Source organism: Marmota marmota, unplaced genomic scaffold (genome assembly GCF_001458135.2).
Source record: "Marmota marmota marmota unplaced genomic scaffold, marMar, whole genome shotgun sequence".
In the NCBI taxonomy this organism is placed as follows: Eukaryota; Metazoa; Chordata; class Mammalia; order Rodentia; family Sciuridae; genus Marmota; species Marmota marmota.
Genome location: NW_026000243.1, coordinates 11,370,351 through 11,397,485, shown reverse-complemented (window position 1 = coordinate 11,397,485; position 27,135 = coordinate 11,370,351). Strand labels below are relative to the sequence as shown.

Sequence of the window (27,135 nt, the reverse complement as noted above, 5' to 3'; positions counted from 1 at the left end):
CCCACCATGTTTGGCCTCCACACTTCGAGGTGTACAGTGGAATAGACAACCAAAGTTGACACGGTACATTCTGATGCTTAATATGATTTTAATGATGCTTACAGTGGATGCTAATGTATTAAAATTAAGTCTCACTAGCATTCAGCATCTGTTTTGAAAGACTTTTCCTAGCTTCAGTTGCTTTCTGGATCATGCCAACCTTTGCCTTATCCCCTTCCAGGAAAGGAGAATGTTGTATCCATTCTGACTTCATACCTGAGAGGTACCATAGATCCAGACCCCTCTGAGTTGCTGCTTCTTTTTAGCCAGGAGATTCAGGCAGCTGCAGCGTGGGCACTTTTTTAAGGCTTAGCTTAGTTTAGTTTAAACAGTAGTTGGCAAAACTAGATCAGAAAATCAGAGCCTTACAGCATAGCTAGTCATAGTTCAAGTCACAGTGTATATTCATACTTTGGGTGAGACATTCAGCAAGTCTTAAATATTATTTTAGAATACTGATTTGGATGCATGACTGCCTCAAGCATGCAGAGATCGTATGCAGGACCAGGGGAAATATAAGGACTGATTTGCTAGAATTTTAGGCTCTGTACTCAGGAGTCCTCATTATTCCTTCAGTGACAATTGATTAAATATCCCCTCTGTCAGTTAGAGCAATGAAATCTGATGCAGAGTGATAAAGCAAATTTATAATCCACTGTATACAACATAACAGCCATTCCCAGATAAAAGCCAAAGTAGTAACAATATTTATTTATTCATTTTTAAAAGCAAGATTGGTGACTTGGCATGGATGGCACAAGTCATCTACCTCCCCCCAAAAGAAGATATACTGGGGGCTGGAGTTGTGGCTCAGTGGTGGAGCATTTGCCTGGCATGTGTGAGGCCCTAGGTACAATCCTAAGCATCGCATATAAATTAAAGATCCATTGACAACTAAAAAATATTTTAAAAGAGAGAGAGAGAGACAGAGAGAGAGAGAGAACATATACTGTACTATATTTAAGTCACCCAAAAGGAATAAGCAGATACTAAGTCCCACATCTCAGGACTCTCCAGTGCCAAGTGTAGACTCCTTGATTCACAAGTGCCAGGAGCAAGGAAGGAGGGTTCCAGCATGACCCAGGTCACTGCACTGTAAATGTGAAGACCTGGAGATCTTCATCAGACCTATAACTCCTAACCAATCACTTAATGGGTATTTTATCCATTCCAGGTCTATCTCTTAACCATGAAACAGTAATAACAGTAACTAGTGCCTATGACTAATGGGAGAGCTGAAAGAGACAGCACACATAAATCTCTTAGTACATAGTGCCTGGCATACGGGAAGTGTTAAAGAAACATTTTAAATACCTTCATCATTGGGCATGAACATAAGGATGAGTGAAGTGCTACTATATGCCCCAGTTAGCCAGAGCTGGGGATTATAGTGTTCATTTAAGTGAGCCCTTGACTTAAACAAGAAAATACCCAAGGCTACTTCCTTAAGGAAAGCAAACATTCTTAAACTGTACAGAAGAAAGTCCATTAGCAGTGCCATTCTGTTGACAGGGCAACTTGGCATGGATGGCACAGGCATGGCTACCTTTCCAGGATGACCAGCAGAAGGTGCATACTTCTATCAGCTGCCATGAGGTACTTTTCAAAAAAAAATCTCACTGAATCCACAAACAATTCTATGAGTTGAGACTCTCATTATCCCTACTTAACCAAAGAAGAAAGAGAAACACAGAAGTTAAGTGACTTGCCCATGGTCACATATTAGAGCGGCCAAATGGGTGCGGGGGTAGTTCACAGTATAATGCACTCAAGAACACTTCTATTTGGTCATCGTGAGATTGCATGTTCCATATGTCTCTCTCCTCCCAAGTACAAACTCCATGAGAACAGACCCTGTTGTCTGTCGTAGAATGTAATAGATTCTAACAACATTCCATGCACAGAGCTGGCACTCAGGAAATACTAGAGGAGAAAGGAATTCAACCTCAATCCATCTGTATCCATTGTCTCTTCCAACAGAAGTCCACCTTGGGTTAGGCCCTATCCATCTCCTCCAAGGAACCTTTCCACCCATTCTGGCTATTATCTATGCTCCAGGAGTAGCCATACCACACACACATACATATGGCCCTCATCCTACAGGGCCTTACTCTGCCAGCACCATGCTTGAACAGCTGGAACTGAAAAAACTTTGCATCTCCCCAGTGTTGATACAAACATTCTAATAGCTCCACTATTATCTGGGGATCAATGTGAATATGCAACAGATGGGAGTATTCACAACTTCTAATAAGTCAGAGTGAAAGAAGCAGCTTCTCAATTCTGGGGACAGGCTGCAGTTTGGACCAGATCACATCAATCTCCTTAGGGGAGATACAAACCCAAGAGATCAATTGTAGCAGATTGAGTTGTACGTGACCATCAATTTGACGATGCTCGGATACAGATAGGAACTCTTCTCTCTCCTCCTCACCTGGAATGGATCAGGCAAATTTGCCTTGCAAATGACAATAATCTTTCTAGGTTAAGGTCAGATACCTCATATGGTACAGCACAGGGAAGAGTTTCTCTTCCCGCTTAATCTGGAGCAGTCTGAGGCTCGCAGAGTCTACAAATTCAAGGACTACACAAAGGTCTCTTTCTCAAAAGGTAGCAGATCTCACTCATGCTTTATCCACCTGCACAGCAATCCTTTGGAGTAGTTTATGAGCTGCTTCCCCTGAGGTGTGCAGCAACAGAACCATGAGCTGAAAGACTGAGAAAGCCCAGATCCTTCTCCCCCACTGGGGGGGGGGACCCTGAGCAAAGTAGCAGGCACAGAATCTCTGAACTTGCTGAACAATCTGTACAGCTTTCCCTGTGCCAGCCTTACCTGGACACTCACAAGAAAGGTGTTCATTAACTGCAGCTCCTGTCGTGTCTGTAAGTTGATGGTGGCCAATACTATGAAGACAAAAGAGGAGAGAGAAAACATTCTTAAAGTCAGGAAGACTTTCTGAATTACCGCAGACCCTTCTTCATCTACCAGCACAATAAATTAACTAATCTTGACATTGTTGCCCACCTCCAATTAGAAGTTAGCTCCTCTGATGGCAGGAGACCTAGCTCTTTTATCTTGAAAGTTCCTCCACTCAGCACAAGCTGGCAAAGTTAAGTTGCCAAGGCTGGCCTCAAACTAGCGATCCTCCTGCCTCAGCCTATGAAGTCACTGGAATTACATACAGATGTGCACCACTGTGCCTCGAAACAATAAAAATGTAAAAAGGGCTTGGAGGTATAGCTTGGTGGTAGAGAACCCCTAGTTCAATCCCCATCAATCTCCAGGACTTAAAAAAAAATGCAGAAATATTAGTAGATAAAAAGTGCCAAGAAAATCTTGGAAAACTGAAAAAGGACAGAGGAACAATAAATGGCCCAAGACAGTGAAAGGAGTTTCCACCACCTCCTCAGGCCTCACCCCACTGAGCCCCAAGCTTTGTGCTCCATGCAGGGGGAGAATACCCGTCTGCAACATTGCAACATCATGTCCGGGTCCTTGAGTTTCTTCAGCACCCATGTCCATTGGCTCAGTGGGGTTAGTGTACTCTTAGAAAATTGTTCTCAAGGAGTATGGAGTGAGAGGTGGGAGAGAAGACCAAAGACTGCTCTGTAGAAATACCAAGAGTACAAAAAAAGGGCCATAAACAGGCCATTTTGACCAGACCACTATAGCCCCATAATGGACTACAGGGAAGGATGCCTTTCTGAAGTCTTACCCCACCCTCTGAGCTCCAAGAGGCTGTTTAGTGCCCCCCCCCCTTTTTTCTTTTTTACTGCTCTATACGAGCCAGACAATTGAAAATATCCCCTCACCTGGAAGACTGGGCAGAGCAGAAAAAAGGAAAACCAGGTAAGCAGAACCAATGAAAGGAACAAATAAAATGTTAAAAATAAAAAAGATGAAAATATTCTCAGAAAGAGTTAAGAAAGACAGTACACATTTTTAAAGTATGCTAAGAGAAAAGAAACATATTTAAGCAAAATATGATCTAGGAAGTAATAGAAGGATTAGAAAAAAAAAGTTGAGGAAATACCTATAAGCAGAAAGAAGTAGAACTAAATAAAGAGACGAGAAATGGAAAAACCAAAGACACAGAGAATCAAAATGAGAGTTCATATACAAATAACAGGAATGAACAAAAGATCAGGAAAAAAGATGATAAAGCATTATGAAAGAAACCCAAGGCCCAAATGAATGTCCCAGCCTCGATGGACATAACTATGCTAATTCAAATACACCTCCAAAATGCCACAAAAATAAGAAGTATCACAACAAAGAGCATCATTATGAAACACCAGAATACCAAGAATAAAAAGAAAATTCTAAAATGTTTTACAAATGGGGGTGAGAGAGAAAATAGGATATATTAAAAGATTATTAGCCAGAATGTCTCTGGGCTTCAGTGCAGCAGTGGTTGCTAGAAAATGATAGAACAATGTCCAGAACTCCAGTAAGCAGGATCCAATTAAAGAGAAACACACAGGTCAGTCTCAGGATGAAAACTGTATGGTAGGTCACCAGCAGATCAGAAATACAAGAACCAGGCCTCCAGATAGCCAGATAGGACCTTATGTGGGATCTGATATACACAGGCATTTGAAAAATACCAATGATGGGTGTCTAGAAGATTTTAGAAAAGACTGTGTTAAAAAAATAAAAAGGGTGCAAGGGTTGGAGATGGCAGAAGGAATAAAAGAGAAAAATTGAAATGAAAAGACAAATAAATAGGAAACTACTATCTTGCAAGTGAAAACTAAGCACATTGAAAAGCCAGTTGAAGTACGAGAATCTTAAATCAATTAATGTAGAGTTCTATATACACGTTATTTAGACACAGTAAGAAAAGTACAGGAAGAAAAAACTTAAGAATTTAAAATGGTCATTCTAGGGAACAGGATGGGAAGGCAGGCAATGCTGTATTTTTAGATAAATATTTTCTATTGTTTTTACTTTTAGCCTGTGTGAATGAATTGCTTTAATTCATTTTTTAAACTAAAAAGCATCTTTCCCAGTAGCAGGAGTCACTAGGGGATTGACGGGTGGGGCCTACAGAGGAGGGGAGGAAATGGAAAGATCAGTGACTCCCTATCATCTTGGGCCTTTAATTAGTAGACTAACCAGCACTAAAAATGTACGCCAGCATCAGAGGAACCAGAGCTCCTCCCAAGGATGGTGATTAGGTCACAAAAAGCTCTGGACATCCTTGTAGCAGCCATTAGGAGACAGCATCACCTCGTGGAAACAATGGGAATCGCTGCTGGCCCTGGTCACACCCCCACGGCTCAGGATCCTGTTAACTCACTATCCTCTCCATGCACCCAAGCAGTAATTCCCTGAGCTCATGACCTTCCTGGTTCTGTTGGGTGATATTAAAGATAAAATTCCCTACCTACAGATCAGCCTATGGAAGGAAATGCAAAAGAAACAAAGTGGAGTACAAGTATATATAGCAAAGGCAAGCACAGTTGTAGGAGCCTAGAAAAAGAGTCCCACTACGTCTGAAAGGAGAGATACACCATATCTGGGCAGGAAAGCATAGCTGGAATAAGACACAAAAAACCCAACCTCTACAGAGCTTAGTGCTGTGGTGAAACAGAGATTTCCCCTAATGTTAGAAGACAAAATAGAGCAAGGGAGAGGAATGGGTGATCCTTGGGAGGAGGTGCAATTTCTACCAGGTACTAAGGTACTTGCTGCATAGGTGACCCTGGAGAATAGCCATGCAAGTCTCTGAAAGATATATGAACTCTTTGAGATTGGGCATGTCCAGTGTGTTTGAGGAAGAGCAATAAGGCCAAGAGGGTAGAACAGAGTGGGTGAGGGGAGCTCAGCAGAGGATGAGGCCAGCCAGTCCTGCAGGCTGTGTTGGAAAGTCCTACAAGGTCAGCCTCAAAACTTGGGCTTTCCTCTGGAGCACGTAGAGCATAAGCAGAACAGTAAGGTAACCTGGGATATATTTATAAGGCATACTACTATGTTGAGGAAATGTTGAAAATGTTGGCTGCTACGTTGAAAAAATGTTGCTGGAGAAGTCAGGGGGAAAAAGGGAGGTCAGTCAAAATGCTACTGCAGTAATGCACATAAGAAATGATGGTGACAGCTGAGAGAGTAAAACATGTTTGGATTCTTCAGGTATTTTGAAGATAAAGCTAAAAATAAAAAGAATACGCCCATGGCTTATGTATCAGGCATACAGGAGAGAAGCTAAGAATGAGGACAAGGTTTGGGGCATGTGCAATAGAGGGAAAATGGAGCTGCAATTTTCTAATTAAAGGAAGCCTTTGTGTGGGGCAGCATCTACCAAAAGCTTTTATTGACCAGAGAGTACAGCAGGAATGGTAGACCAGACAAAGAGCTGGTCATAGTATATCTATCTCTGACATGGGCCCTGCCACCCACTGTAACTCAGAACTCCCAGTCTGGTGCCATGCACACAGGACAGGAACAAATCAGAAAGACTCCTGCTTGTGCCTCAGTCCTGCCTGGAAGAATATGAATAGTAGGGCCCCTCACACAGGCTCCTTGCAAGTACCTCCATGGACCATTCCCTTCTTTAGGCCATCCTTGTTGTCTGAAGTCAAGAGCAGTTCTATGATACCACGGTCCTCTAAGGCCTGTTGGGAATAAAGGAAAAGTCAAAGTCTATCCCCATTCTCCAAAGCTTCTGCAGTGTAATACTGCTGAGAATGAGGTAGCCTGAAGAGCAAGAGGAAAAAATTAAAAGGAAGCATATATCTACAGAAAACAGAGGAAAGCCCATTTTGTCTGCACCTGTCTGATTCAGCAAAGCTCCAATAAACTTGATTTCTAGTTGTAGCAGAGGACAGGGCTGTTGATCTTTGGCAGCCCATGGATGTTTCTGAAGGTCTGGTCAGTTTGTTGTTCTCAGATGGACCTCTCAGTGGCCAGCTATGGCTCAGGAGTCTGCTGGGCTCCAGCAAGTAGCTCAGACCTCCAGGACAGCACCACATCTTTCACTTCACCCACACCATGAACAAGCTCACTGTCTTTCCCCCACATTGAGCCAGTGTGAGTGTGATCAAAAGCAAGAGCATGATGCCCAGCAGTGCCTCAGTGATGTGACTGTGGTGCACTACCCAGACTGAGCAGAGCAGAAAGCACTCCTGGAGTTTGTAAATCAGAGAATGAATAAGTAAAAGGAAGAAGCTATAGTTGAGGGGCAATAAGGATTGTTACTACTCAGATAATAGCTAACATTTATACAGCATTTACTATCATACCAGGCCTTCTGTTAAGCACTTTGTAGACTGTCCCACTGCATCTTCAGAATTAATATCTTAACAGTAGAGACTAAGAGCTTCAGTAAGGCTGAATAAAGTATGATGAGAGAGTATGTGCTAAACCCAGAATCTGCCCACTTTCAAAGGTTCTCTTCTGGGACTCTAGGTTCATTGGGAACAGAAACTACTGCAAAGGTGATCTTCCTATCATTTTCACTGCAGATATTATGAAAATAAGACTGCATATTTCAACTGAAGTTTTTTGGAAATAGGGGAGGCAGAGAGATTATCTAGTCAGTAAATAAAGTGGATCTGACCTCCAAGAACAAATCCCATAGGCGGATAAGAAAAGAGCAGAATGGGGTTATAGTTCCCAGGGATGACAGACACTGAAGAGTTCAATCCATGAAGCAAGATAAGATCTTTATCAGCAACCCTGGATCAACCCCCTTGAACTATCCACCCAGTCATTCACTATATATAACAAACATTTACTTAAAGTCCTATAATATGCACATGCTTAAATTTTCATGGTCATTAATTCATTGACTCTACCCGGTAAAAGATGATTATCAATTTCCTGACACCAGTCACAGGCCATGCACAGTTAAGTGCTTTGTGTCTTATCTCATATTCTTAGAGAAACGACTCAGCCTTAGAAAAAGCCATTGTTGGGGCAGGCCCAAAAATGGCTGTAGTTAAGCTCCCTCACCGAGACTTCTGGCGGGCTACGTTATGTTTTAGTATGTAGCCAGGGCTGGCACCTGGCTACATTATGATTAGTCAAGGCCAGAAACACTGTGATTCAGCATATAGATTCAAGGTCATAAATATTAAGTATGAGCATGTGCCCTCCCTTTATATAATTTGTTGGCATTGTGCCTTCTTTGTTTGGCCTGCATATAAAAAGGTCCTTCAGAATTAATATCTTAATATATATTAATTAATATCTTAACTATATATAAGTATATATAACTTAACTATATATGACTAAGAAGGAAGGAGCTAAAATGGAACTGGCTGGGGGCTGAAGCTGAGGCTGGGGGCTGGCTAATGGCTGTGGCCACCACTGAATAAAGCATGTCTACTATCCTAACTATGTCTTGGATCTTCCACCTGCCAAAGCCCAAGTCTGTTTCCTGGGTGAGAGCCCCCGCACATCAGCCATTCATGTCTCCGTTTTGCATATGATGAAACTAAGACTCAGAAAGGAGAAAGGGGTCTTGCCCACAGTCAAGCGATGCTGGCAATGTCCACAACTCAGCAACTGCCTCCCACACTGCCCCCCAGGGAAAGTTGCATGGCAGTTCAGAAGGGGATTTTCCCAAGAGCTTTAGGATGACAAGAGGCTGGGTGCCACACACCAGTAAAGCATGACTGAACAGGAGAGGTCTCTGAGGAAGCTACATTCTCATCTCTTGCAGCTCATGAAACATTCCTTCTCTGCAGTATAAAAAAATACTGGAGAAGCCACAGGTTATAAGAGGTAGTCTGAGGGAACAAGGTATAGAATAGGAAGCTCTCAAGTCCTGTGTTTGCAGTAGGATTATTCTAGGTAATTCAAAGGTGAAAAGGAAGCTAGATGTGACTCTATTCAGGCTGTAGTTGGCCTTGACCATCAGGTCTGAACTTGCCCCTTTCCAACTTAAGGAATGTCACCATTCCTGAACACAGGCTTAGACTCTACTAAGACAGCTTTCTGCACACAAGAAGTGAAAGTCTGTAAGAATCTACAAGCTGAAGTGCTTGAGCCTTGGTCCTCACTCTACAGAGGACCCAGATAAAAAATGAATCTGTGTGTGACAGCAGAAGAGATCCTGCACAGGCCATCAAAATCCAAAGCCATCCAGCTTCTAATTAGATGCATTCACAGAGGCCATTTAACATTTCAAGTCACACCACGGCTGACCCTTCAAAGTACTCTGAAACAAATGCCAAAGATTCCATCAAAGTCTTATTTACTGAAAAATTTACTATTTGTCTAGAATAGAGTTGATCTGTATGATCTCACATAATACAGTTAAGAGGCAGAGACTCTTTGTAATCCTATTGTTTAGAAGAAAAATAAGAGGTTTAGAAAACTGGAGGCATTTGTTCAAGGTCTCAGCTACAATTTGACAGAAACCAGATTTTAATATTAGCCTATTCTTTTATATGTTACCTTAGTCCTTTCCCTCCATGATTTGCTGTATATTAAATCAGTAGTTCTCAACCTCCCCCATACAATGGGATTGGATGTCTGAGAACTACCCCAGAGATTCTTATATATATGACTGGGGCATTCAAATTTTTAAAAACTCTCAAGGGAAAGCCAATCTGTAGCTAAAGCTCAAAGCCATGGCTTTAGGCACTGGAATGAAGGCAGACTCTTGAGGAAACCTTCCCTAATCACTGCCACACAATTAAATCAATTCCATATTCTTAGCTCCTGCAACACACATATGTACTGCAATCCCCAAATTAATCCCACTCAATAAAGGGAAAATAAGCGAAAACCCTGTTAAAATAAAACAATGGAGACAAATTCATTAATTGATAAATGAAGTTGGGAGACATGGTATTAATATGACGAAAATATTAGATCCATACATCACAACTTTTAAGACATTCTAGAGGAAGGAATATGAAGAAATGAACCAAGCTGACTCTTACCTTCTTGATGTAAGGCATGTAAGCAGGATCTCTGTCATAGGAACCATATTCATTCTCTACTTGCACAGCAATGATGGGTCCTCCATGCTTATACTGGGGGAAAGAGATAAATAATCAGAAGCTGAGTTTGTAGTAAGAGCCATATTATCTAAATTCATCATACTTATCTCTAATTACTATCAACGTATCCAAAAACAAGTCTCAAAAGGTTTGGAATGTAATTGAGAATACTATAATCAAGATGGTGGAATTGGAAGCATCAGGCCTTTGTTCTCCATGGAAACACCAAATAACTACAAACTGACTAAATAAGTTTATAGGGGCTCTGGAAACCAGTCAAAATCAAAGCAAGAAAGTGACTACCCAATCAAGATAGTCACATGCAAGAGAATAGGAAATTTCATTATGTTTTTACTAAAATCTTGCTACATATCCCTACCCCCTCCTATCTCTCCTCAATGTAACATGGTGTGGTTGGGATAAAGTGTCCCAAATTTCCAGTTCCCTCCACCAGGATGGAGGGGGCAGAAGGGAACTTGTATGCAATTCTCTAGTTTGTCTGTGAGCTGCCCAGAGAACTTGTTTCTGTCTCATCTGACTTGAAACACCAACAGGAAACATCAAGTTTGGAAGCTTCAGGATTCAGTGAGAGATATTATAGCATGTGAAACTACAGAAGACTACAGACTTGTGGATGGCTGTGGGCAAGAAATTATGAGCAGAAGAATATGACAGAACACCCAAGAAACTCTGATGAGACTCTTTGGGAAATGAAGACATGTAAAAGCAAACAGTTAGGGTGTGAAGAAAGTATATAGACAGGTGCAAACAGAAGATATTCTGAGAAAACATCTGTAATCTTGTGTCTTTACTCTGGCCTGATCTCTAGGTTCAGAAGCCCATTAATTGTGAAAGATCTTCCTAACCGGTCTGCATAAAAGACAGAGTGAGATAAGTTTTTTTTTTTTTTTTTCCCTCCAAATGCCCAATGATTCACAAAAAACACAAGGCTTATAAAAAGAATAACAGAGAAACATAGTTTGTTCAAAAGAACAAAATAAATCTCAGAATAGTCTCTAAAAACATACACACATACACATAACCAGACATATTAGACAAAGATGTTATAACTGTCAAAAATACATTTAAAGAGCAAAAGAAAAAATAAGATAAAAATTAAAGGAAATCAACAAAATGACATATGAACAAATAAGAATATAAATGAAGACATGGAAATTTTTAAAAAGAAACAAAACAGAAATTCTGGTGCTGAAAGAATTCAGTATATAAACAAAAAAAAATTCACTAGAGAAGTTCAACAGCAGATTCACACAGGAAATAGAAATAATAAGTGAGCTTGAAAACAGATCATTTCGAAGAAATAATGGCTGAAAATTTCTCAAATCTGGGAAGAGACATGAATATGTACATTCAGGAAGCTAAAAAATTCCAAACAGGATAACCCAGAAACCTACACAGAGACACTTTATATAACAAACAAAATTGTTGAAATATAAAGACAAAGATTCTTGAAATGCAGAAAGAGAAAAGTGACTTGTCACATAGAAGGGATCCTCAGTAATACTATCAGGTATATCTTAGCAGAAATCTTGAAGGCCAGAAAGTATCTGGAATGACATATTCAACATTGTAAGGAAAAAATGTCTCAACTAAAAATTTTGTATTTGAGATAACTTTTTCAAAAATTAGAGAGATATTAAGACATTTCCAGACAAAGGAAAGTTGAGGGAGATCATTACCCCTGAACTTTCTCTGTGATAAATGCAACAAATTGAAATAAAATACTAGACTGTAACTTGAAGTTATATAAAAATATAATGTTCTCCAGTAAAACTAAAAATGTGAAAAAAATGTAAAGCAATATTATTGTAATTTTAATGTACAATGACACTTTATTTTCTACAAGATTTAAAACATAAAAACCAGAATAAAGATTATTGAGTACAACATATAAAAAGATATAATTTGTTATATCAATTAAGTGGGGAAATAGAAATATAAAGAAGTAGTTTTTTATGTAATCAAAGTTAAGTTGTTATCATTTTAAGATCAGATATCATAAATTTAGGATATTATATATAATCCTTAAGAAATGAATAAAATAATTATAACCAGGAAAAAACCCCTTAGTTATGCCACTTCCATGCCCAAGAATGCCTCTGAACTATGTTCCCATAATGGCCTTGATAGTGCTCCCACCTCTCTTCCACCACCCAACCTATCAGCACCACCTGCTGAATCCCCTCAGTAACTCCATCTTCCCTACAAAAATCTAGGCTAATAACTTCCAAGCTTCTTGCTTCTTTCATGATTAGGTCTGCCAAATTTGGTAAATAAAAATATAAGATGCCCAGTTACATTTGCATTTTATAATGAAGACATTTTTATATTAACAACGAATAAGTTTTCTAAATGTAAAAACTTACATGCTATTTGGGAAATATTTCACTAAGAAAAAATTCCTTGCTTACCTGAAATTCATATTTAATTGACATCTGTTCTTTAGCTGGCTGTTCTCTTTGATTTATATATGCTATGAACATTCCAAAGAATTAACTCAAGAGCAATTTTTTATTGATACATTAATTTTGATGTACTAATTCCTCAATGCCGTTCTTCATGGTTTGACTTAAGCAACTTTAATTATTCCCATTCTCCTTTTTTATTGCTTCTAATTATTACATAAAATATTAAATACTCCCTCCAAGACTCATTTTAACATATTTGTTTAAATAGTAAATGCATACCAAACAGTACCTTTTTGGTTAGCAGAGGGAAGTACCTTGAAAAGTACTTAAAATTTAATTTTAAAAAAATCATCTGTTTAGTACACAAGGCCTATCCATGTGTGCTCCACTCTGCAGAACTGAGCCATAGTGCTATTGGGACATTGACACATGGTGTTTTCAGTTATTAAGACATCCTACTTACCCATCATGAGTCATGACTCTGGAACTATACAGAGAAATGTGAGTCCTGACACTTGTCTGTCCATTTAATTTTGGCTGATACCACACTGAAATACACAGCTCTTTGAAAAGATCACTATCACGAGTCCCTCTGATTCTAAAACTTAGGCAGTAAGGAAGAGTGTGTTCCTGTGTTGAAAAGAACTGTGGACCCCTTGGTCTGAGAACTTATCTAGGATTACCTACTACCTAGAAGAAAGATAAGTAAAATATCAAAGAGTCCGTTTGCTTTTACCTGGAGAGGCACCACCCTGGACATTAGGTGATCAAAGTAAAGGTCCACTGCCTCAGTGAAGCCCTTGTAAGTTGTTCTCAGTTTCATGCCAGAGTCCTGGAGTAGCCAGCTTAGAAAGAAAAGGGAGAGGACAGGATCATTAGAATCAGGATCTGGGGGTTTTCCTGGGGCAGGCTCACGGTGCCGAGAAGGTAGTAGCTCCAGAGAACTCAGGGATGACTCTGGAGACCAGGATGAGCTGAGAGTCATTCCTATCTCACTACCTCCACTCAACCAGGATGTTAGGTGATGTACAGACAGATTCAAGGGCAAGCAACAGAGTCAGCCTGCACTCTCCACTGCTTCCCTACCCACTAGCACAACTCTGGGGGAAGGTCATTTCCAGCTTTCCAGCTATAGACCTCTACCTATCACTGCCACACAGTAAGAAAAGCTTTTCATGGGACCCAAGACCCAGGTTGCAAGCATTTCCATCACTTTTCCCCAACAAAATGGTGAAGCCAAAAGGGTTAGGAATCATCACTGGGGCTGGAGAAGGACACAGTCACAATCTTCCAGGGTCACCCAAAAAAAATGATCCAGCACAGCCCGTGAAAGGAGACTGCAGTCTGGCTGTGTCCCTGCTGACCACAGACTTCTTTGCATGAGCCACATCAGCCCTGCAGAGCTTGGCCAGTGGCAGCAGCAGTAGATTCAATTTCTTTCTCTACCCTGACTGCTGTGATGTCAATTTCCCCCAAAGAAACACAGCACTATGGCTTGGTTCTAAAACAGGAGTCCAAGTACTTCCTTCCCACTTGAAATTCTAAAAAAAACATATTTTCTAACAAAAGACTCTGGGGCATCCCTTGTCCTGATTCCAAAGCCCTGAACAAAGTCAGAGAATACATGAATGGTGTGAATATACTTTGTATACAACCAGAGATATGAAAAATTGTACTCTATATGTGTAATATGAACTGTAATGCATTCTGCTGTGATATATAACAAAGTAGAACAATTTTTTTTTTTTAAATGGAGGAGACCTAGTGCTTAACCTCCACATTCCCCGTCACATCAAAGGTATAGTTTATCACTTGCACTGTGGCTTCACCCTCCCCTGCTGTGCCTCAAGGGACACCCTAGTAAATGCAAAGGTGCCACATAGAGCCTGGCAGAAGGTCTGAGGTCCAGAGCTTCTTGCTGCTTCTAAGATTGTTAAATCCTATCTTCCTCTAGCTGAGCTCCAGGAAATCATTGACCCTGTAATCCATAGGGACTTGGGACTCTACTCTGGCTGTGTTCACAGCCTTGTTCCAAACACAATGCCAACTCAGAGAGAGAGAGAGAGAGAGAGAGAGAGAGAGAGAGAGAGAAAATGAGCCTGAGTAATGGAGAGAAGGAGACACAGGCTGAGCCCCTGAGGGAAGGGCTGATCGAGCTGGAAACTTAGAGAGAAAACAAAGCAGGGCCTTGGAGCTTGTGCTGTGGGAAGAAAGTTCCCCGGGAGACTCTGGGAAAATGAGATCAGTCTTTTCTCATGGGGAAGCATAGGGTGGGGGAGCCTGGGTCTAACCATCTGGTACAGTATGAGGCTAGGAAAGATTATACCTATTATAACAAAGAAAATCTTTTTTTTTTTTTTTTTTTACTGGAAAATAATGGCAGTAATGACTAGGATAAGGAAATGAATGGGATCCCAGCTGATCCCTGTCCAGATTTGTAGTTCAACAAATTACATTTAGGAAGATCAGACATTAGAAAAGTTGAAGACAAAACAGAAACAAAAGCTTCTCTTATACTTTACCAAAATACTGAACTTTTAAAAAATGATTGGTAATACCCTTAAAAAATAGGGCAGGTTTGATTTTTCCATTTCTAGTGAGGGAAAGTTAAGCCAAGGGCAGACAAATGATCTGTCTGAGTTGGGCCCAGAAGAATAAAAAGCTCCAGAATGTCCAATCCTCTTGCTGCTATTTGCCACTTAACACAATCCAATGGAATTTTACAAGGCCAATAACTGCAACATCATTCAAAATTACCCCTTTTGGATGCTACTTATTCTGAAAAGGAAATTTAGCACAGAATAGAAACTATACCTTGATAACCAAACTAAATCAATATTCTTTGAATATTTTGTATTAGCACAGAGATCCCTTAAGCCACACTGGCCTCTCTCAGCCAGGCTTACCTGGGTAAGCCTCCAAGGTCAATCTCACTGCAGATGTAAGGGCCTGGACGCAGAATCACCCACAGCCCAATCTCTGCAGCCATCAAGACAAAGGCCCTGGGGAGATAAACAAAGTCAGGCCCTCTCATGAGAGTCCACAGGGAGGTGGCATGAAGAGGGAGCCTCACACCTTACAGTGTGTCAGAGTTACCTAGCTTCTTATTCCCTTTCTTCTCTTAACCAGGAAAACTGGGGGTGGGGGGGAGGGTCAGCCCAGCCCACCAGAAAAGGGAATCCTTCTGGTCAGAGGCCAGTGGCCCTGGGAGCTGCATTTGTACTGGCTCCCAAAATCAGGATCAGCTCAGCCCCACTGGCAGCATAAGGAATAAAGGCATCAGGGTGTAGAGCCTCTTACCCAGCAATACCCCTGAGAGCTCACAGAGTATCTCTGACCCCAGCCAGGTGGCTGGATCCCACTTAGAGTCAGGTAGCACCAAGGATCTTGGCCTCTCTATGCTGCAATAGAGAGGCTGGGTCAAAGGCTGCAGCCCAGCACCCCCGGGTAACACATCATTGCTGAAGAACAACTGAGTTCTGGGTACAGAGCCACTCAGAGCATCCTGAGAACAAGGCTCCAGATCTTGGTTCCTGTCTGGTTCTCAAACCACAGCCCAGATACCACTAGGGTTCTTAGTCTAAACTAAAGGGCCATGTATCTGTCACCCATTCTGGGCCTGGTCACAGAAGCAGCAGTACCACATACTCTAAGTCCAGATTCCCAGAGAAGTTGAATTTGCCTCTTTCTGGCTCATGGAGGTTCCATGGGACATAGCTGTAATAGAAAATATAATTATAGGCAAGACTTTGTCAATTATTCCACTTCACCTCCTAGATTAACTTTCTTGTCCCTAAAAGAAGATATGTTTCTTTTATGATGGCTGAAGATATGCTTCTTAATGGGTTCAGGACCAGAACCAAGAACTAACTGAACAGATCTGGGACAGAAGAGAATGCAAGGCAACCCCCAGGGGACTAACATCACATCTCCTTAGGAGAAGAAGAAGTTCAACAAGATTTAGGTAAAGCATGAGACACGCAGAGTAAAAAGTCAGGCTCAATGAGCACAGGTCAGCTTGCCATCCCTATCCCTTGTCAGTGAGAAAGAAGTAAGTATGTTGGAAAAAGAGATAAAAGTAGGGCAGAAAGAAACTTCAGTTATTAATCCTATTTTACTAAAGCATCCATATTTCCAAAACTTGCAATAGAATGGGGCTTCTAATGGGAAGATAATGGCACTCAGTAAGCTGTTAAAGGAGGCCAACTCAAGAGATGGGAGATAACACTCATGCACTATAATAGTTAAGAAAGTTGCTCTCCTCCTTGACCACCACATCATGGGCCTAACAGAACCTTCTCCAACTGCAAAGAATATTCACAGGTGAAGGGAGGCTTTATGGCTTCCAATTCATTCTCAAGAGTTTCATGTTTCAGCAAATGTAGATTGTTCTGCTTTGTTACCAAAGCAGAATGTTTATCCTGCAGTATTCCCATAATCTTCAGGAGTTCTGAGATGCTATCCACATTTCTTTCAAAAATGCAGTCACATCTCAGAACACTCCTATAACTCTTCAAAGCCAGTTCATAAACCAGCAAAGAAAATCCATCTTTTTGATTTATAATAATGTATTTTTTCTCAAAAATGGAACAATCCAGCCTGATAACCCACTTTATTTTATAGACATTCATCCAAGTATCTGTTGGAAATTGGGGGGAAAAATCCATGAAAAGATCAATATTATTCACAAATGAACCTATTTTTAAAACGATTTGCACACTCAACATCGTATTGCATACCCATCATGTGCCAAAATCACACTAGGTACTGAAATGGTAACCACAGCAATCAGGATCATGCCAAAAAAGGAATGTGGGACATTGCTTCTCAGATTGTTCCCTGAAGAAGACTCTGTTCATTTGCTGTACAAACTGAGGTTGGGCAGGTTGCTTGTTAAAAATTTATTTATTGGGTCATTATAAGAAGAGGAAGAGATACCCAGAGTATGGATCCACATAGGAAAGGACATGCAAGGACATAGGAAGAGGACAGCCCTCTATAAGCCAAGCAGAAGGCCACAGGATAGGCCAAACATGTTCACAACTTGATCTTGGACTTCTAGCATCCAAAATTGTGAGAAAACAAAATTCAGTTGTTCAACTGTCCCCTCTCCCTGCCCCACCCCCACCAGCTGCCCCACAACATACATAAGAAAAATAAAAACGAAAAAAAGAAAAACCCTCCTACATGTACACTTACCTACCTTTCTCACTCTATTATTTTGTTCAACATTGTTACCTGGTCATTCTAGACTCTGTAGTCATTTCACAACTTTTTGTGCTTATTAATAGGGAGTTCTGTAGAGATTAGAAAGAAGGGAGACTCTTACCCCATAGACCTAAGCAGAAAGCTTAGGCTGGATCCTCCTCTTATATTTTTCCTCCTGCAGACACCAGGAACCCCTATTTGGTAACCAGGTTTGGTGGCAGGGGATGGGGCACAGCACTCACGTGGTGAGGGTATTCAAGCCACAGGCTCTCATCTTGAGCAAGCGATCCCTCCAGTATTCCCGGGGCACACGGAAATAGTGTATGGAGCCCCCAAAGATCCAGAAGATGGAATCCTCTAGCATAAAGTGTTGGCCTTTCATGTGCAACCCTAACTGCCGATGTCGGAGCCATGCAGGGATCAGAGTACTCCACTCCAACCTGGAAAGAGAAAATGCCCTGATGGAGCCTTGGAGCTCACTGGCAGCAGCGAGCAAGGGAGCAAAGAGGCAACTGGCTCCCTTGCCTTCTTCACAGGCCCTCAGCATCTCTGAAAAGGGCCTGCTCCCAGGCAATCAGGCCCAGCTCCCACCCTCCAACTTGGTCAAACCTTGGAAGGTGTCTTTCTTCAGCAACACTCACAGGGCTGGGCCCCACTGCAGGAGGAGAGCAAGGTGACGCTGCAGTCAGGAACAAGACAAACACAATGTTCAACATGAAGATGTGTATGTGCTAGAAGGAGAGAGGATGAAGCAGGGTCATGCTACATGGGAAGGAGCTGCTCTCTAGCATTAGGGTCTGGAGAGCAGCTATAGCTCACAGGCTCCTAATATGGCCAGGTGTTCTAGGCCACCTGACTAAACATTAAAGCAGCAGCTACTAGGAATAGTACTTCTGAGCCTTCTCACCTGACTTGAGTTACAGATACCTGGAAAGAGGCATCCATGTTAAACAGCATCTATTCATTGGTCATACTTCAGGTATTAAGTTATTTTTTGAAGATCAAGCACCAGTCAAGAGATAATCCAGCATAACTCAGACTGGAAGACTGTTTGACAGTTATAATCCATGAAAAAGTATCTCTGGGGTTGGCCAAAAGGACTTCTTTTAATTGTTCCCAATGACCCCAGAGTTCCTAGGATTCCCCCTCTCCTCCACCTAGGCTCCTAAAGACCAGGAGAGAAAGCTCGCCAGAACACCTGGGAAGCTGGAAATGTGTGGCCGTAAATTTTAGAAAAGTTGAAGACAGAAAAAAATGAAAAGTAAGTTTGAGGCAAAAGCAAATTTTAACTGGTGCCTTTTCTCTTCTCAGTACAGTTCTTGACACCAGAGGGCATATTGCTGGGCATATTTTATGCTCCTCTGCATAAAATAGTTCCCTGAGTTTACAGGAGGAAGAGGCCCAAGTTTGAGGGGGCTGATGGCCACAGACAAGGGAACAGGATGCAAAGATGGTCATTACTGACCTTTTGTTTTCTGTGCCACTCATGGAATGTGGAAAAAAAAAAAAAATATATATATATATATATATATAAAAAATATATATATATTTTTTATATATAAATATATATTTTATATATAAATATATATATATATATATATTTTTTTTTTTTTAAACCTGCCTCTTCCTGCTTTGCAAGCCCACAGCTTTGAAACTTACACTGAAGCTACAGGACTACATACCAGCTATGTTCTCTGTCACCTAAGACCTAATCACCATTTTTTTTTCTCTAAAGGGAAAAGTTCCTTGTTCCAACAAGTGACTTGCAAATGACATTTTAGGACTTACTTTTTCCAAAGGACCACCTAAATGGGGGAATAAGGACAGAATATTTGGAAGTGGATGATCTGGTCATGAATCCTTGAGTAGCACTGTCACCTTGGATTAATGGCACTGTGGACATGAGTTTGATCCTCTAAAATATGGCTAATGCCCATTCCAACTTCTCAGAAAGGCTACTATGAGGATCAGGTAGAAATTAAATACCCTATAATGTGCAATGAAGAAATATTATCACTATACAAAAGAAATTTATGTTAGCATTTGCTTTCACAATTATATTGCAAAGACTAGCCTCAGTTGGTTTTATGTTGCTAATATGATATAATCCTTCCCCCTCCCATTTTAGTGTATAATATTTTATGTATTAGACTTTGTGCCAAGTTGTGTAATAATTTCTAAAATTTTATAATGGATCTGTATCCTGAAATTCTATCAGACCAATCCAACCCCTTTGACAAGGGTTAACCAATTCTAGCCAGAGGACAAATCCTACTTGCCACCTGTCTTTGTAAGGCTTGTAAGCTGAGAATAGTTTTACATTTTTAAGCAGCTGGAAAAAAATCATAATAATAATATTTTGGGACACATAAAAAATTACATGAAATTCACATTTCAGCATTCATAAATTGTTGTATTGGTAAACTGCCACATCTACCATCTACATATGGCTGCTCTGGGGAACAGATAAACAGTTTTTACAGAAATATGTCTATAAAGCTGCAAAGCTGAAAATATTTCATATCTGGCCCTTTTCAAAAAATCCTACTGACCTCTATCCTAGCAGATAAAGCACTACATTACTCAACAGAGGCCTCAGTGTTTCCCAGGGCCCCATCTAGATCCTCCTTTACAACCCCTTGTTCTCAGCTGGCTATAAGCTCATGACCATACTGGCTATCTCAAGCCTCCCACACCCCAGACAATTTCCCTTGATTTTGACCACACCTACTCCAAAGAACACACTTTCCTTTCTGTTCAGCCCTCCCTGCTTGAAGTATTCATCAGGCCCCTTCCCCAGGCACCTGCTGGACCCACCCCAAGCTAATTGGAGCAAAAAATAGATGGACAGATCCTTCAAAACAGGGGCATTTTGATAGTCTGGTAAGGAAAATGGCCCTACACATTCAATTTCATTGTTTTCAAAGATAAAGATGACATAATTCAACAATCACTCCAGCAGGGAGCAAAATTTATTCCCTGGCCAGAACTTAGAAACCACAATCTCCAATTCTTGACTTAGCACACATCACATCACTGATTCTAATGATTGTTTCCCCACCCTACTAAGTGCAGAGAAGTCAATAAGGATGGAAATGTGCTCTTTTTGAACTTCATGCTAATATAGTCCCTGCCACTACCAAATATCCCAAATCTATTCCTTTGTGGATGACCAATCAGCTGACTTCTCCATGTGTGGTTGTAGACAGCAGAAGTATCTTCATCTACAACTTGTTAGAAAAGCCCAAAACTGTGCTTAATTTAAACCTGCTGAATCAAAATCTGCATTTTAACCTAATCCTACAGTTAAAGCTTGAGAAGCAACCATATATATATATATATATATATATATATATATATATATATATACACACACACATATATACACACATATATATACACATATATATACACACACACATATATATACACACACACATATATACATACATACGCATATACATATAGTTTCTCTCTAGTTAGAGTTTCTCCTTGCTACTGTATTTATGTTCTGCCATGTTCTAGATTTTATTAAAAAAATATTTCTTCTCAGTCTTATTAAAAGGCAGGAAATAAACATCACATACAAAAAAATGTTAGCTGTTATCAAATTCCAAATTCCAGAGAATTCAACTATTTCTTTTCTGGAAATTTTCTGGTAGGTTAATAGCATGTCCTCAAAGCCTTGCTAAAAAAGATATATTCAGTGAGAAAATGAGAATGATAAATGTTGGGTTTCTCAAAGGAATTCACTATGAGAAAATGAAATGATGCAATTCACAGCTTCATGTATCAAATGAGAAAGCACCATGAAAATGGTTATTAACACTAATCATGATCATTAATACTAATGATTATCATATTAAGAATAGCCCCATAATTTCCTGAGCAATTAACTCAGTGATAATAAAATAAAGGAAATATCAACTGTGTGGTTATGTCTGGCTGGTTTAAAGGTCAGAGAGACTTTAAATTTAGGCTTATTACCCAGGAGCTAACCAAATCCTGAGGAAGCCCTGTTTCTATTGCTTTTCCTAGTGAGTTGTTCACTCATGATAAAAATGTCTTGGCTGAAACTGAAACAGAGAACATCCTTGTGCTGATATTGGAAACTAAACAACTATCATCTGGCTAGGCTGGCACCAATGAAGCTGAAACTGACATGTTCTCACAGCTTACCTAGATATAGGTGTATATATTACCTGGCTTTTGTTTCTATAAATTATAACCCCTCTGTAAGACCTACAGAGAAACAATCTAGCTGCTTCTCCCGAGTTCAATCAAATTGCATTACCTTCATGTTTCTTTTTACATCATTTGCTTATGTGAGTAGGCAGCTGAATTGGGCCAGCTGGGATCCAGGCAGGCTCCCTGGCTTGGCTGCCAGTAACAAAACCAAGGGCAACTTACATTCTTTGCAGCTAGAGCTTACAGTAACACTTTCTTCTGGAATTTCTATTGCTTTAGTATTTGGCTTCATTTTAGAGAAGCCACTTTTCAGTCATCATAGGGAACCAGACATCACATAGTAGGCTTCAGCTGCCACCCTACAATCTGTCCTTGGATTTTCACTGCTCAGTAACGTTCTGTTTCTCCACCTAGAAAACGAGGTGGCCATGTTCATAGTTTAAGGCCAGGTGCCTGGAAGAAGGCATAATGTGTCAGGATTCTTGATGGGGCCATGAGATGTGAAGAACAGCACATAAAGTAGACTGAGCTCTACCACAACCTAGGGAACAGAATTCTCAACAGACTGTTCCTGATGAGAAAGTAGAGTAGAGGATGAAGTCTTCTGATACTCCATTCTTAATCATTGAAGTGAGTCATGAGGACAAAAGGTACAGTATATACTCTAGCAGGCAAGGTGTTCCTGGGCATGAGAAGTTCTGGGTGGATGTGTTTGAATGGAAGAAGGCAAAGAAACAGGTGACAGGTTTCCACATCTTTCACTCTGAATGGAACCATGAATGGATTCTCAAGTTTCAAAGCAGGTCTTACAGGGTGGCTGTAGGACATCAGATCCAGTCACCTCCTTGAAAAATCTCTTTGAATAAGGCATGCTAATGAGGACAATCTTGAATGTGCACTGCACATTCCCAAGTCACCAATAAATCCTGCAAAATCTGATCAGAACCCTGGCTAGTGATGGGATTGGGAGGCGTCACTTGGATCATGGTCATCTCCTTTAGGCATTTGTTCAGCATGCAGAGTCTGATCTCACATGAATGAGCCAGGATCTATACAATTGGACACAACAGAGACAGAGTCATGAGCAGCTGGAGTTGGACAGCCTAAGGCAAAGATCAGGTGACATTCATGCAGTATGAGGTTGGCCAAAGCCATGGCTAAGCTAGACACCTGCAGCAGGTGTCTGCAATTACAGTCCTTCAAGTCCCAAAACACAAGTCCTTGCTGATCCCAAGTACTTTATACAAATTATGCACTTGGTTATCTGAGATAACAGCTTATAAGTTCAATTTTCAGGTACACAGTGCTCCTATTTGGGCCTCCTGAAACAAATTCAACTGAATCTGAGTTCAGGCATCATATTAACATGCTAACCAAGAAAACACTCACTTTTTCATTCACTCAAACTGGAGACCATGATTTTAGATGGTATGTCCATTTGCCCCCAACAGCTGTCAATTCTGTTCTCTCTGCCCTTAGCAGTGAAATTTAAGGGTGTAAGAAAGGAAGTACTTAATCTTTGGCCCAGGCCATTCTCTTAACACCTATACTTCAAAATATTGCCTCTTGGATTAATCCTTGAGACGTGAAGAATGGTAGCCATAGGGAAATAGAATTCACTCCGTGTGCCTGGCCCAGCTTAGATGTGCCCCTTGATCTGAGCTCAATACTTTGGGTTCCTTTGCTAGAAGAATCAAATACTCCACAAGACTTGGATGACGCCAAGCCCAAAGCAAGTATATGCATTTTGCAGAGACACAAGGTCTAAGGCATGAATGCATCCCATTACCTCTGTTCTTCTTCCTGATGAGGTTCAGGAAGCCAGAACTGGCTGATACCCAGGCTCCTGCAAATCAGACCAGGTGACTGACCTGACCAGAAATAATACTGTGGTTTGGAGAGCAAGACTTTCTAAAGGAAGTGTGTGCTAGGCCAACACCTTAAGATGCAAAATAACAAAAACTTTCATCAGTAACCTACCACATACAATAGCAACAAGGTGCCCCACTATTAGATCACTGTACATTCACTATGGGAAATTTTTCATTAATAGCCTCATAGATAAAATAAGTAAATTAAAATAGATCAATTATCTCAGTCTAGAGAGAAGTGAAAATCCTATTAGATAACTCAAAAGGACTCTACAGTTAATAAGACTCTGATCTTTGAGATGTTCTAAAAATCTGAATGCAATGACCTCATGAAATAAAAAACAACATAAATGTGTTACATATATTTTAAAATCTATCACATGGGACTTACTGAAAAGGGTACATAAAAGATGGATTAGTTCTTGTAAGACCCAAGGAATCCACATTGTCTTCCACACATATTAAACAGGATTTCTTCCTGTTAGGCTGTGGAGTTGAGCTTAGAATCTCCTTTATACTAATCCAACAGAAATGACATGTACTATTTTGAAAATGACTATGAAGATTTAAAATGAATGTTTTGGTCAGCAGTTCTACTTATAGAAATATATCTAACAGATATTCATTTCACTTGGTTTACTTTAGTAGCCAAAATATTTTAAAAATCAATACCCATCAATAGAGAACTGTTGTCCAATGAACAAGTGGATGCATACAATACCTCCAAGAGAAAACATTTTCATAAACAGTCTCTGGTGGGAGGGAAGAGAGAAGGTCCCTAGGAGACAAGAGTGGGAGCTTCACTTCATTAGATCCCCCTTCATCCTTGAATAGTCATCATATTTATTTATTATCTACCTATGAATTGAAATTTTAATATAAACACAATCTGTTATTAGAAAGAGCAACCCCACTGTTCTATTGAGTGTCAGAGTACAGAAGAATGAGTATCCACCAAGAGTCCAATGAACAGACATCAGTCAAAAAACATCTGCTTCCTTACTGTAAGTCTCTAAAAACAATCCTTTCTCTTTTATCCCAGAAGTTCCACACAATAAGCACTGTTTTTTAAAATGGTCTTTAATATCCAGAGCAACTGATTTAAGAAAAGTTAAAACTGAGTGGATAACTAGGTCAAATGGTGGTTCCATTCCCAATTTTCCAAGAAATCTCCATATCCCTCTTCTCAGCCTATACCAATAGGATTTAAAAACAGCATACAACAGGGACATAGCCACATCAATGGTTATAGCAGCACAATTCACAATAGCTAAACTGTGGAAATAACCTAGACGCCCTTCAATAGATGAATGGATAAAAAAAAAAATGTGTGGCATATACACACCATGGAATATTAATCAGAAATAAAAGAGAATAAAATCATGGCATTCGCAAGTAAGTGGAATGGAGTTAGCCAATCCCAAAAAATCAAATTTGAATGTTTTCTTTGATATAAGGAGGCTGATTCATACTGGGATAGGGAAAGAGAGCATGGGAGGAATAGACGAACTCTAGATAGGGCAGATAGGTTAAAGGGGAAGAGAGGGGCATGGGGTAATTAATGATGGTGGAATGTGATGATCATTACTATCCAAAGTACATGTATGAAGACACGAATTGGTGCGCATATACTATGTATACAATCAGAGATATGAAAAATTGTGTTCTATATATGTAATAAGAATTATAATGCATTCTGCTGTCATATATAAATAAAAAAGAAAAAGAAAAAAAAACTGAGTGGAGACAAAGAAGCAAATAGCCCCATACCAAAAGAACACTGCCTCTGCTGGAGATGGCAGGTTAGAAGGGTGGGAGGGAGCAAATGGGCTCCAGGGTCCTTTCCAGGTACAAGATGTTCTTAAAGCTTTTGTCTTCACATTCCAGAATCTCCTGAATTCTTTTCCAGAGAAGCATTTGAGGTGACACGATGCATCATTTCTTCAAAGACTAAGTGCTTTTATTTCATTTGCTACTTCCTTGATCTAAGGTGGGAAGAACCTTTTGGTATTTTGATATTTCTGCTGCCTAGTCTGTGCAGCTCCTTGCCCCCACTTTTCTGGGTATTCCCAACTCCTAAATTGCAAACTCATGGATAGTGTCAATTCTCCAAGAAAACTCTGGTCTCCTTCAGTTATTGGCTAGCATGGTCCTGCAAGAGTCCAGGTGCCATCTCACCAGCACAAAGTGAATCAAACATCCCACCTTTCCTGCATGACAAGACACTGCACAAGGAGCTTTGCTTCACCTCTGATGTCAAACAGGTGATTACCTGCACTTCCCAAATGCTGAAAGGCTCACCTCTAGAGGATGAAAGGACAGAATTCAAAGGGTTTGAACATTCCAAGGACTGTGACTCAGGCCTCCAAGCAGAGTTGAGTCCATCTAGGCAGGGCTCATAAAATCAATGACCTCACAGGAAGAGACACCATCCATTCACATACCTTTGGAAGACAGGCTACGATTTGGATCAAATAAAGTGACCAGCATAGCTAAGTTATCCACCTTTACCAAGGGGAAAGAGTTAATGGAATTCCCCTACCCCTTTTCTTTTTTACAGGAAGTGCTTGGTGTCCAGAATCCAGATAATGGCAGTGCAGGAACAGAGAATGACAGGGATGAAAGGAGAAATCAACATATCTTTCAGGAGCTTAATGCTGGCTGCCTACTGGAGGCTTTCCTTTCTCTCAGTATTTGCTAGCTAAAATTTCAGTTGTAAGAGATGCAGAGCTGACTGAATTATTGTTCAGTGATGCATTTATATTAAGGAAAATTCAATCATACTGCCTTGATCATATCAAGCAGGCATTGTTTTTTTTTTTTGGTCGTGCTAAAGATTGAACGGAGGAGTGGGAAGATGGCGGCGAGGGGAGTGCATTACCCCCGTGTGCTGCTTCACTGTGTGGGAGTATGACAAGTCAGGACGGCTAAAGGATATCTTGTTAGGAATTTCCAGCAATAGTGGGGTGCTCCGGAACCTGGAGGAAGGATTTCCATCGCACGAGGATCGGCTACGGGGACTCAAACGCGAGAGGTTTGTCGCACGGAGGGTAACTGCTTATTCAGCAAATCGCCCCGCGGCGAAAGTCTGCAGTGTGCGCTGGGATAGAGACGCAGGGTTACAGCGCTGCAGTTTCTGCCAGCCGCGCAAGCACCGTACTCAGGGCTGAATTCTGGGTTCCAGACGGGGGAAGGAAACGGTCCTTCTCGGTTCTACACACCGGTCAGTCCACAGAGGAGGCCAGCAGCCACCATCTTGGTAAACTGACGTCACGTCCCCTGTTTTCGACTGACCGCAACTCATTCAGCCATAGATCAGGTAATTCCAGGCTACAATTCGCCTGTGGCTTGCAAACAGATTGCTAGGGTTCTGCGCCTGGGTGCTTCTAAGAACCTGAGCCTATCGGAGCGAACGCCGAGCGCGGGGCGCCCGAGTTCCGGCTCCC

At 40.8% G+C, this 27,135-nt stretch overlaps 1 protein-coding gene across 10 annotated transcripts in view; it reads right to left on the bottom strand.

Moving 5' to 3' along the window:
* Positions 1-27,135, bottom strand: part of LOC107153558 (beta-galactosidase-1-like protein 2) — a 41,964-nt gene that overhangs the window by 8,904 nt on the left and 5,925 nt on the right. For 4 of the 10 annotated variants that reach the window (XM_048796198.1, XM_048796199.1, XM_048796192.1 and 1 more), the window contains exons 2-8: positions 17,873-18,070; positions 16,071-16,139; positions 15,329-15,424; positions 13,159-13,267; positions 9,934-10,026; positions 6,573-6,654; positions 2,873-2,943 (exon numbers count right to left, since the gene is read on the bottom strand). In XM_048796198.1, the coding sequence (XP_048652155.1) occupies positions 2,873-2,943; positions 6,573-6,654; positions 9,934-10,026; positions 13,159-13,267; positions 15,329-15,424; positions 16,071-16,139; positions 17,873-18,070 (718 nt within the window). Of the gene's footprint in view, positions 1-2,872; positions 2,944-6,572; positions 6,655-9,933; positions 10,027-13,158; positions 13,268-15,328; positions 15,425-16,070; positions 16,140-17,751; positions 18,071-18,239; positions 19,084-27,135 lie in introns of those variants that run through there. The other 6 variants (XM_048796196.1, XM_048796193.1, XM_048796201.1 and 3 more) reach the window with 6 other exon arrangements.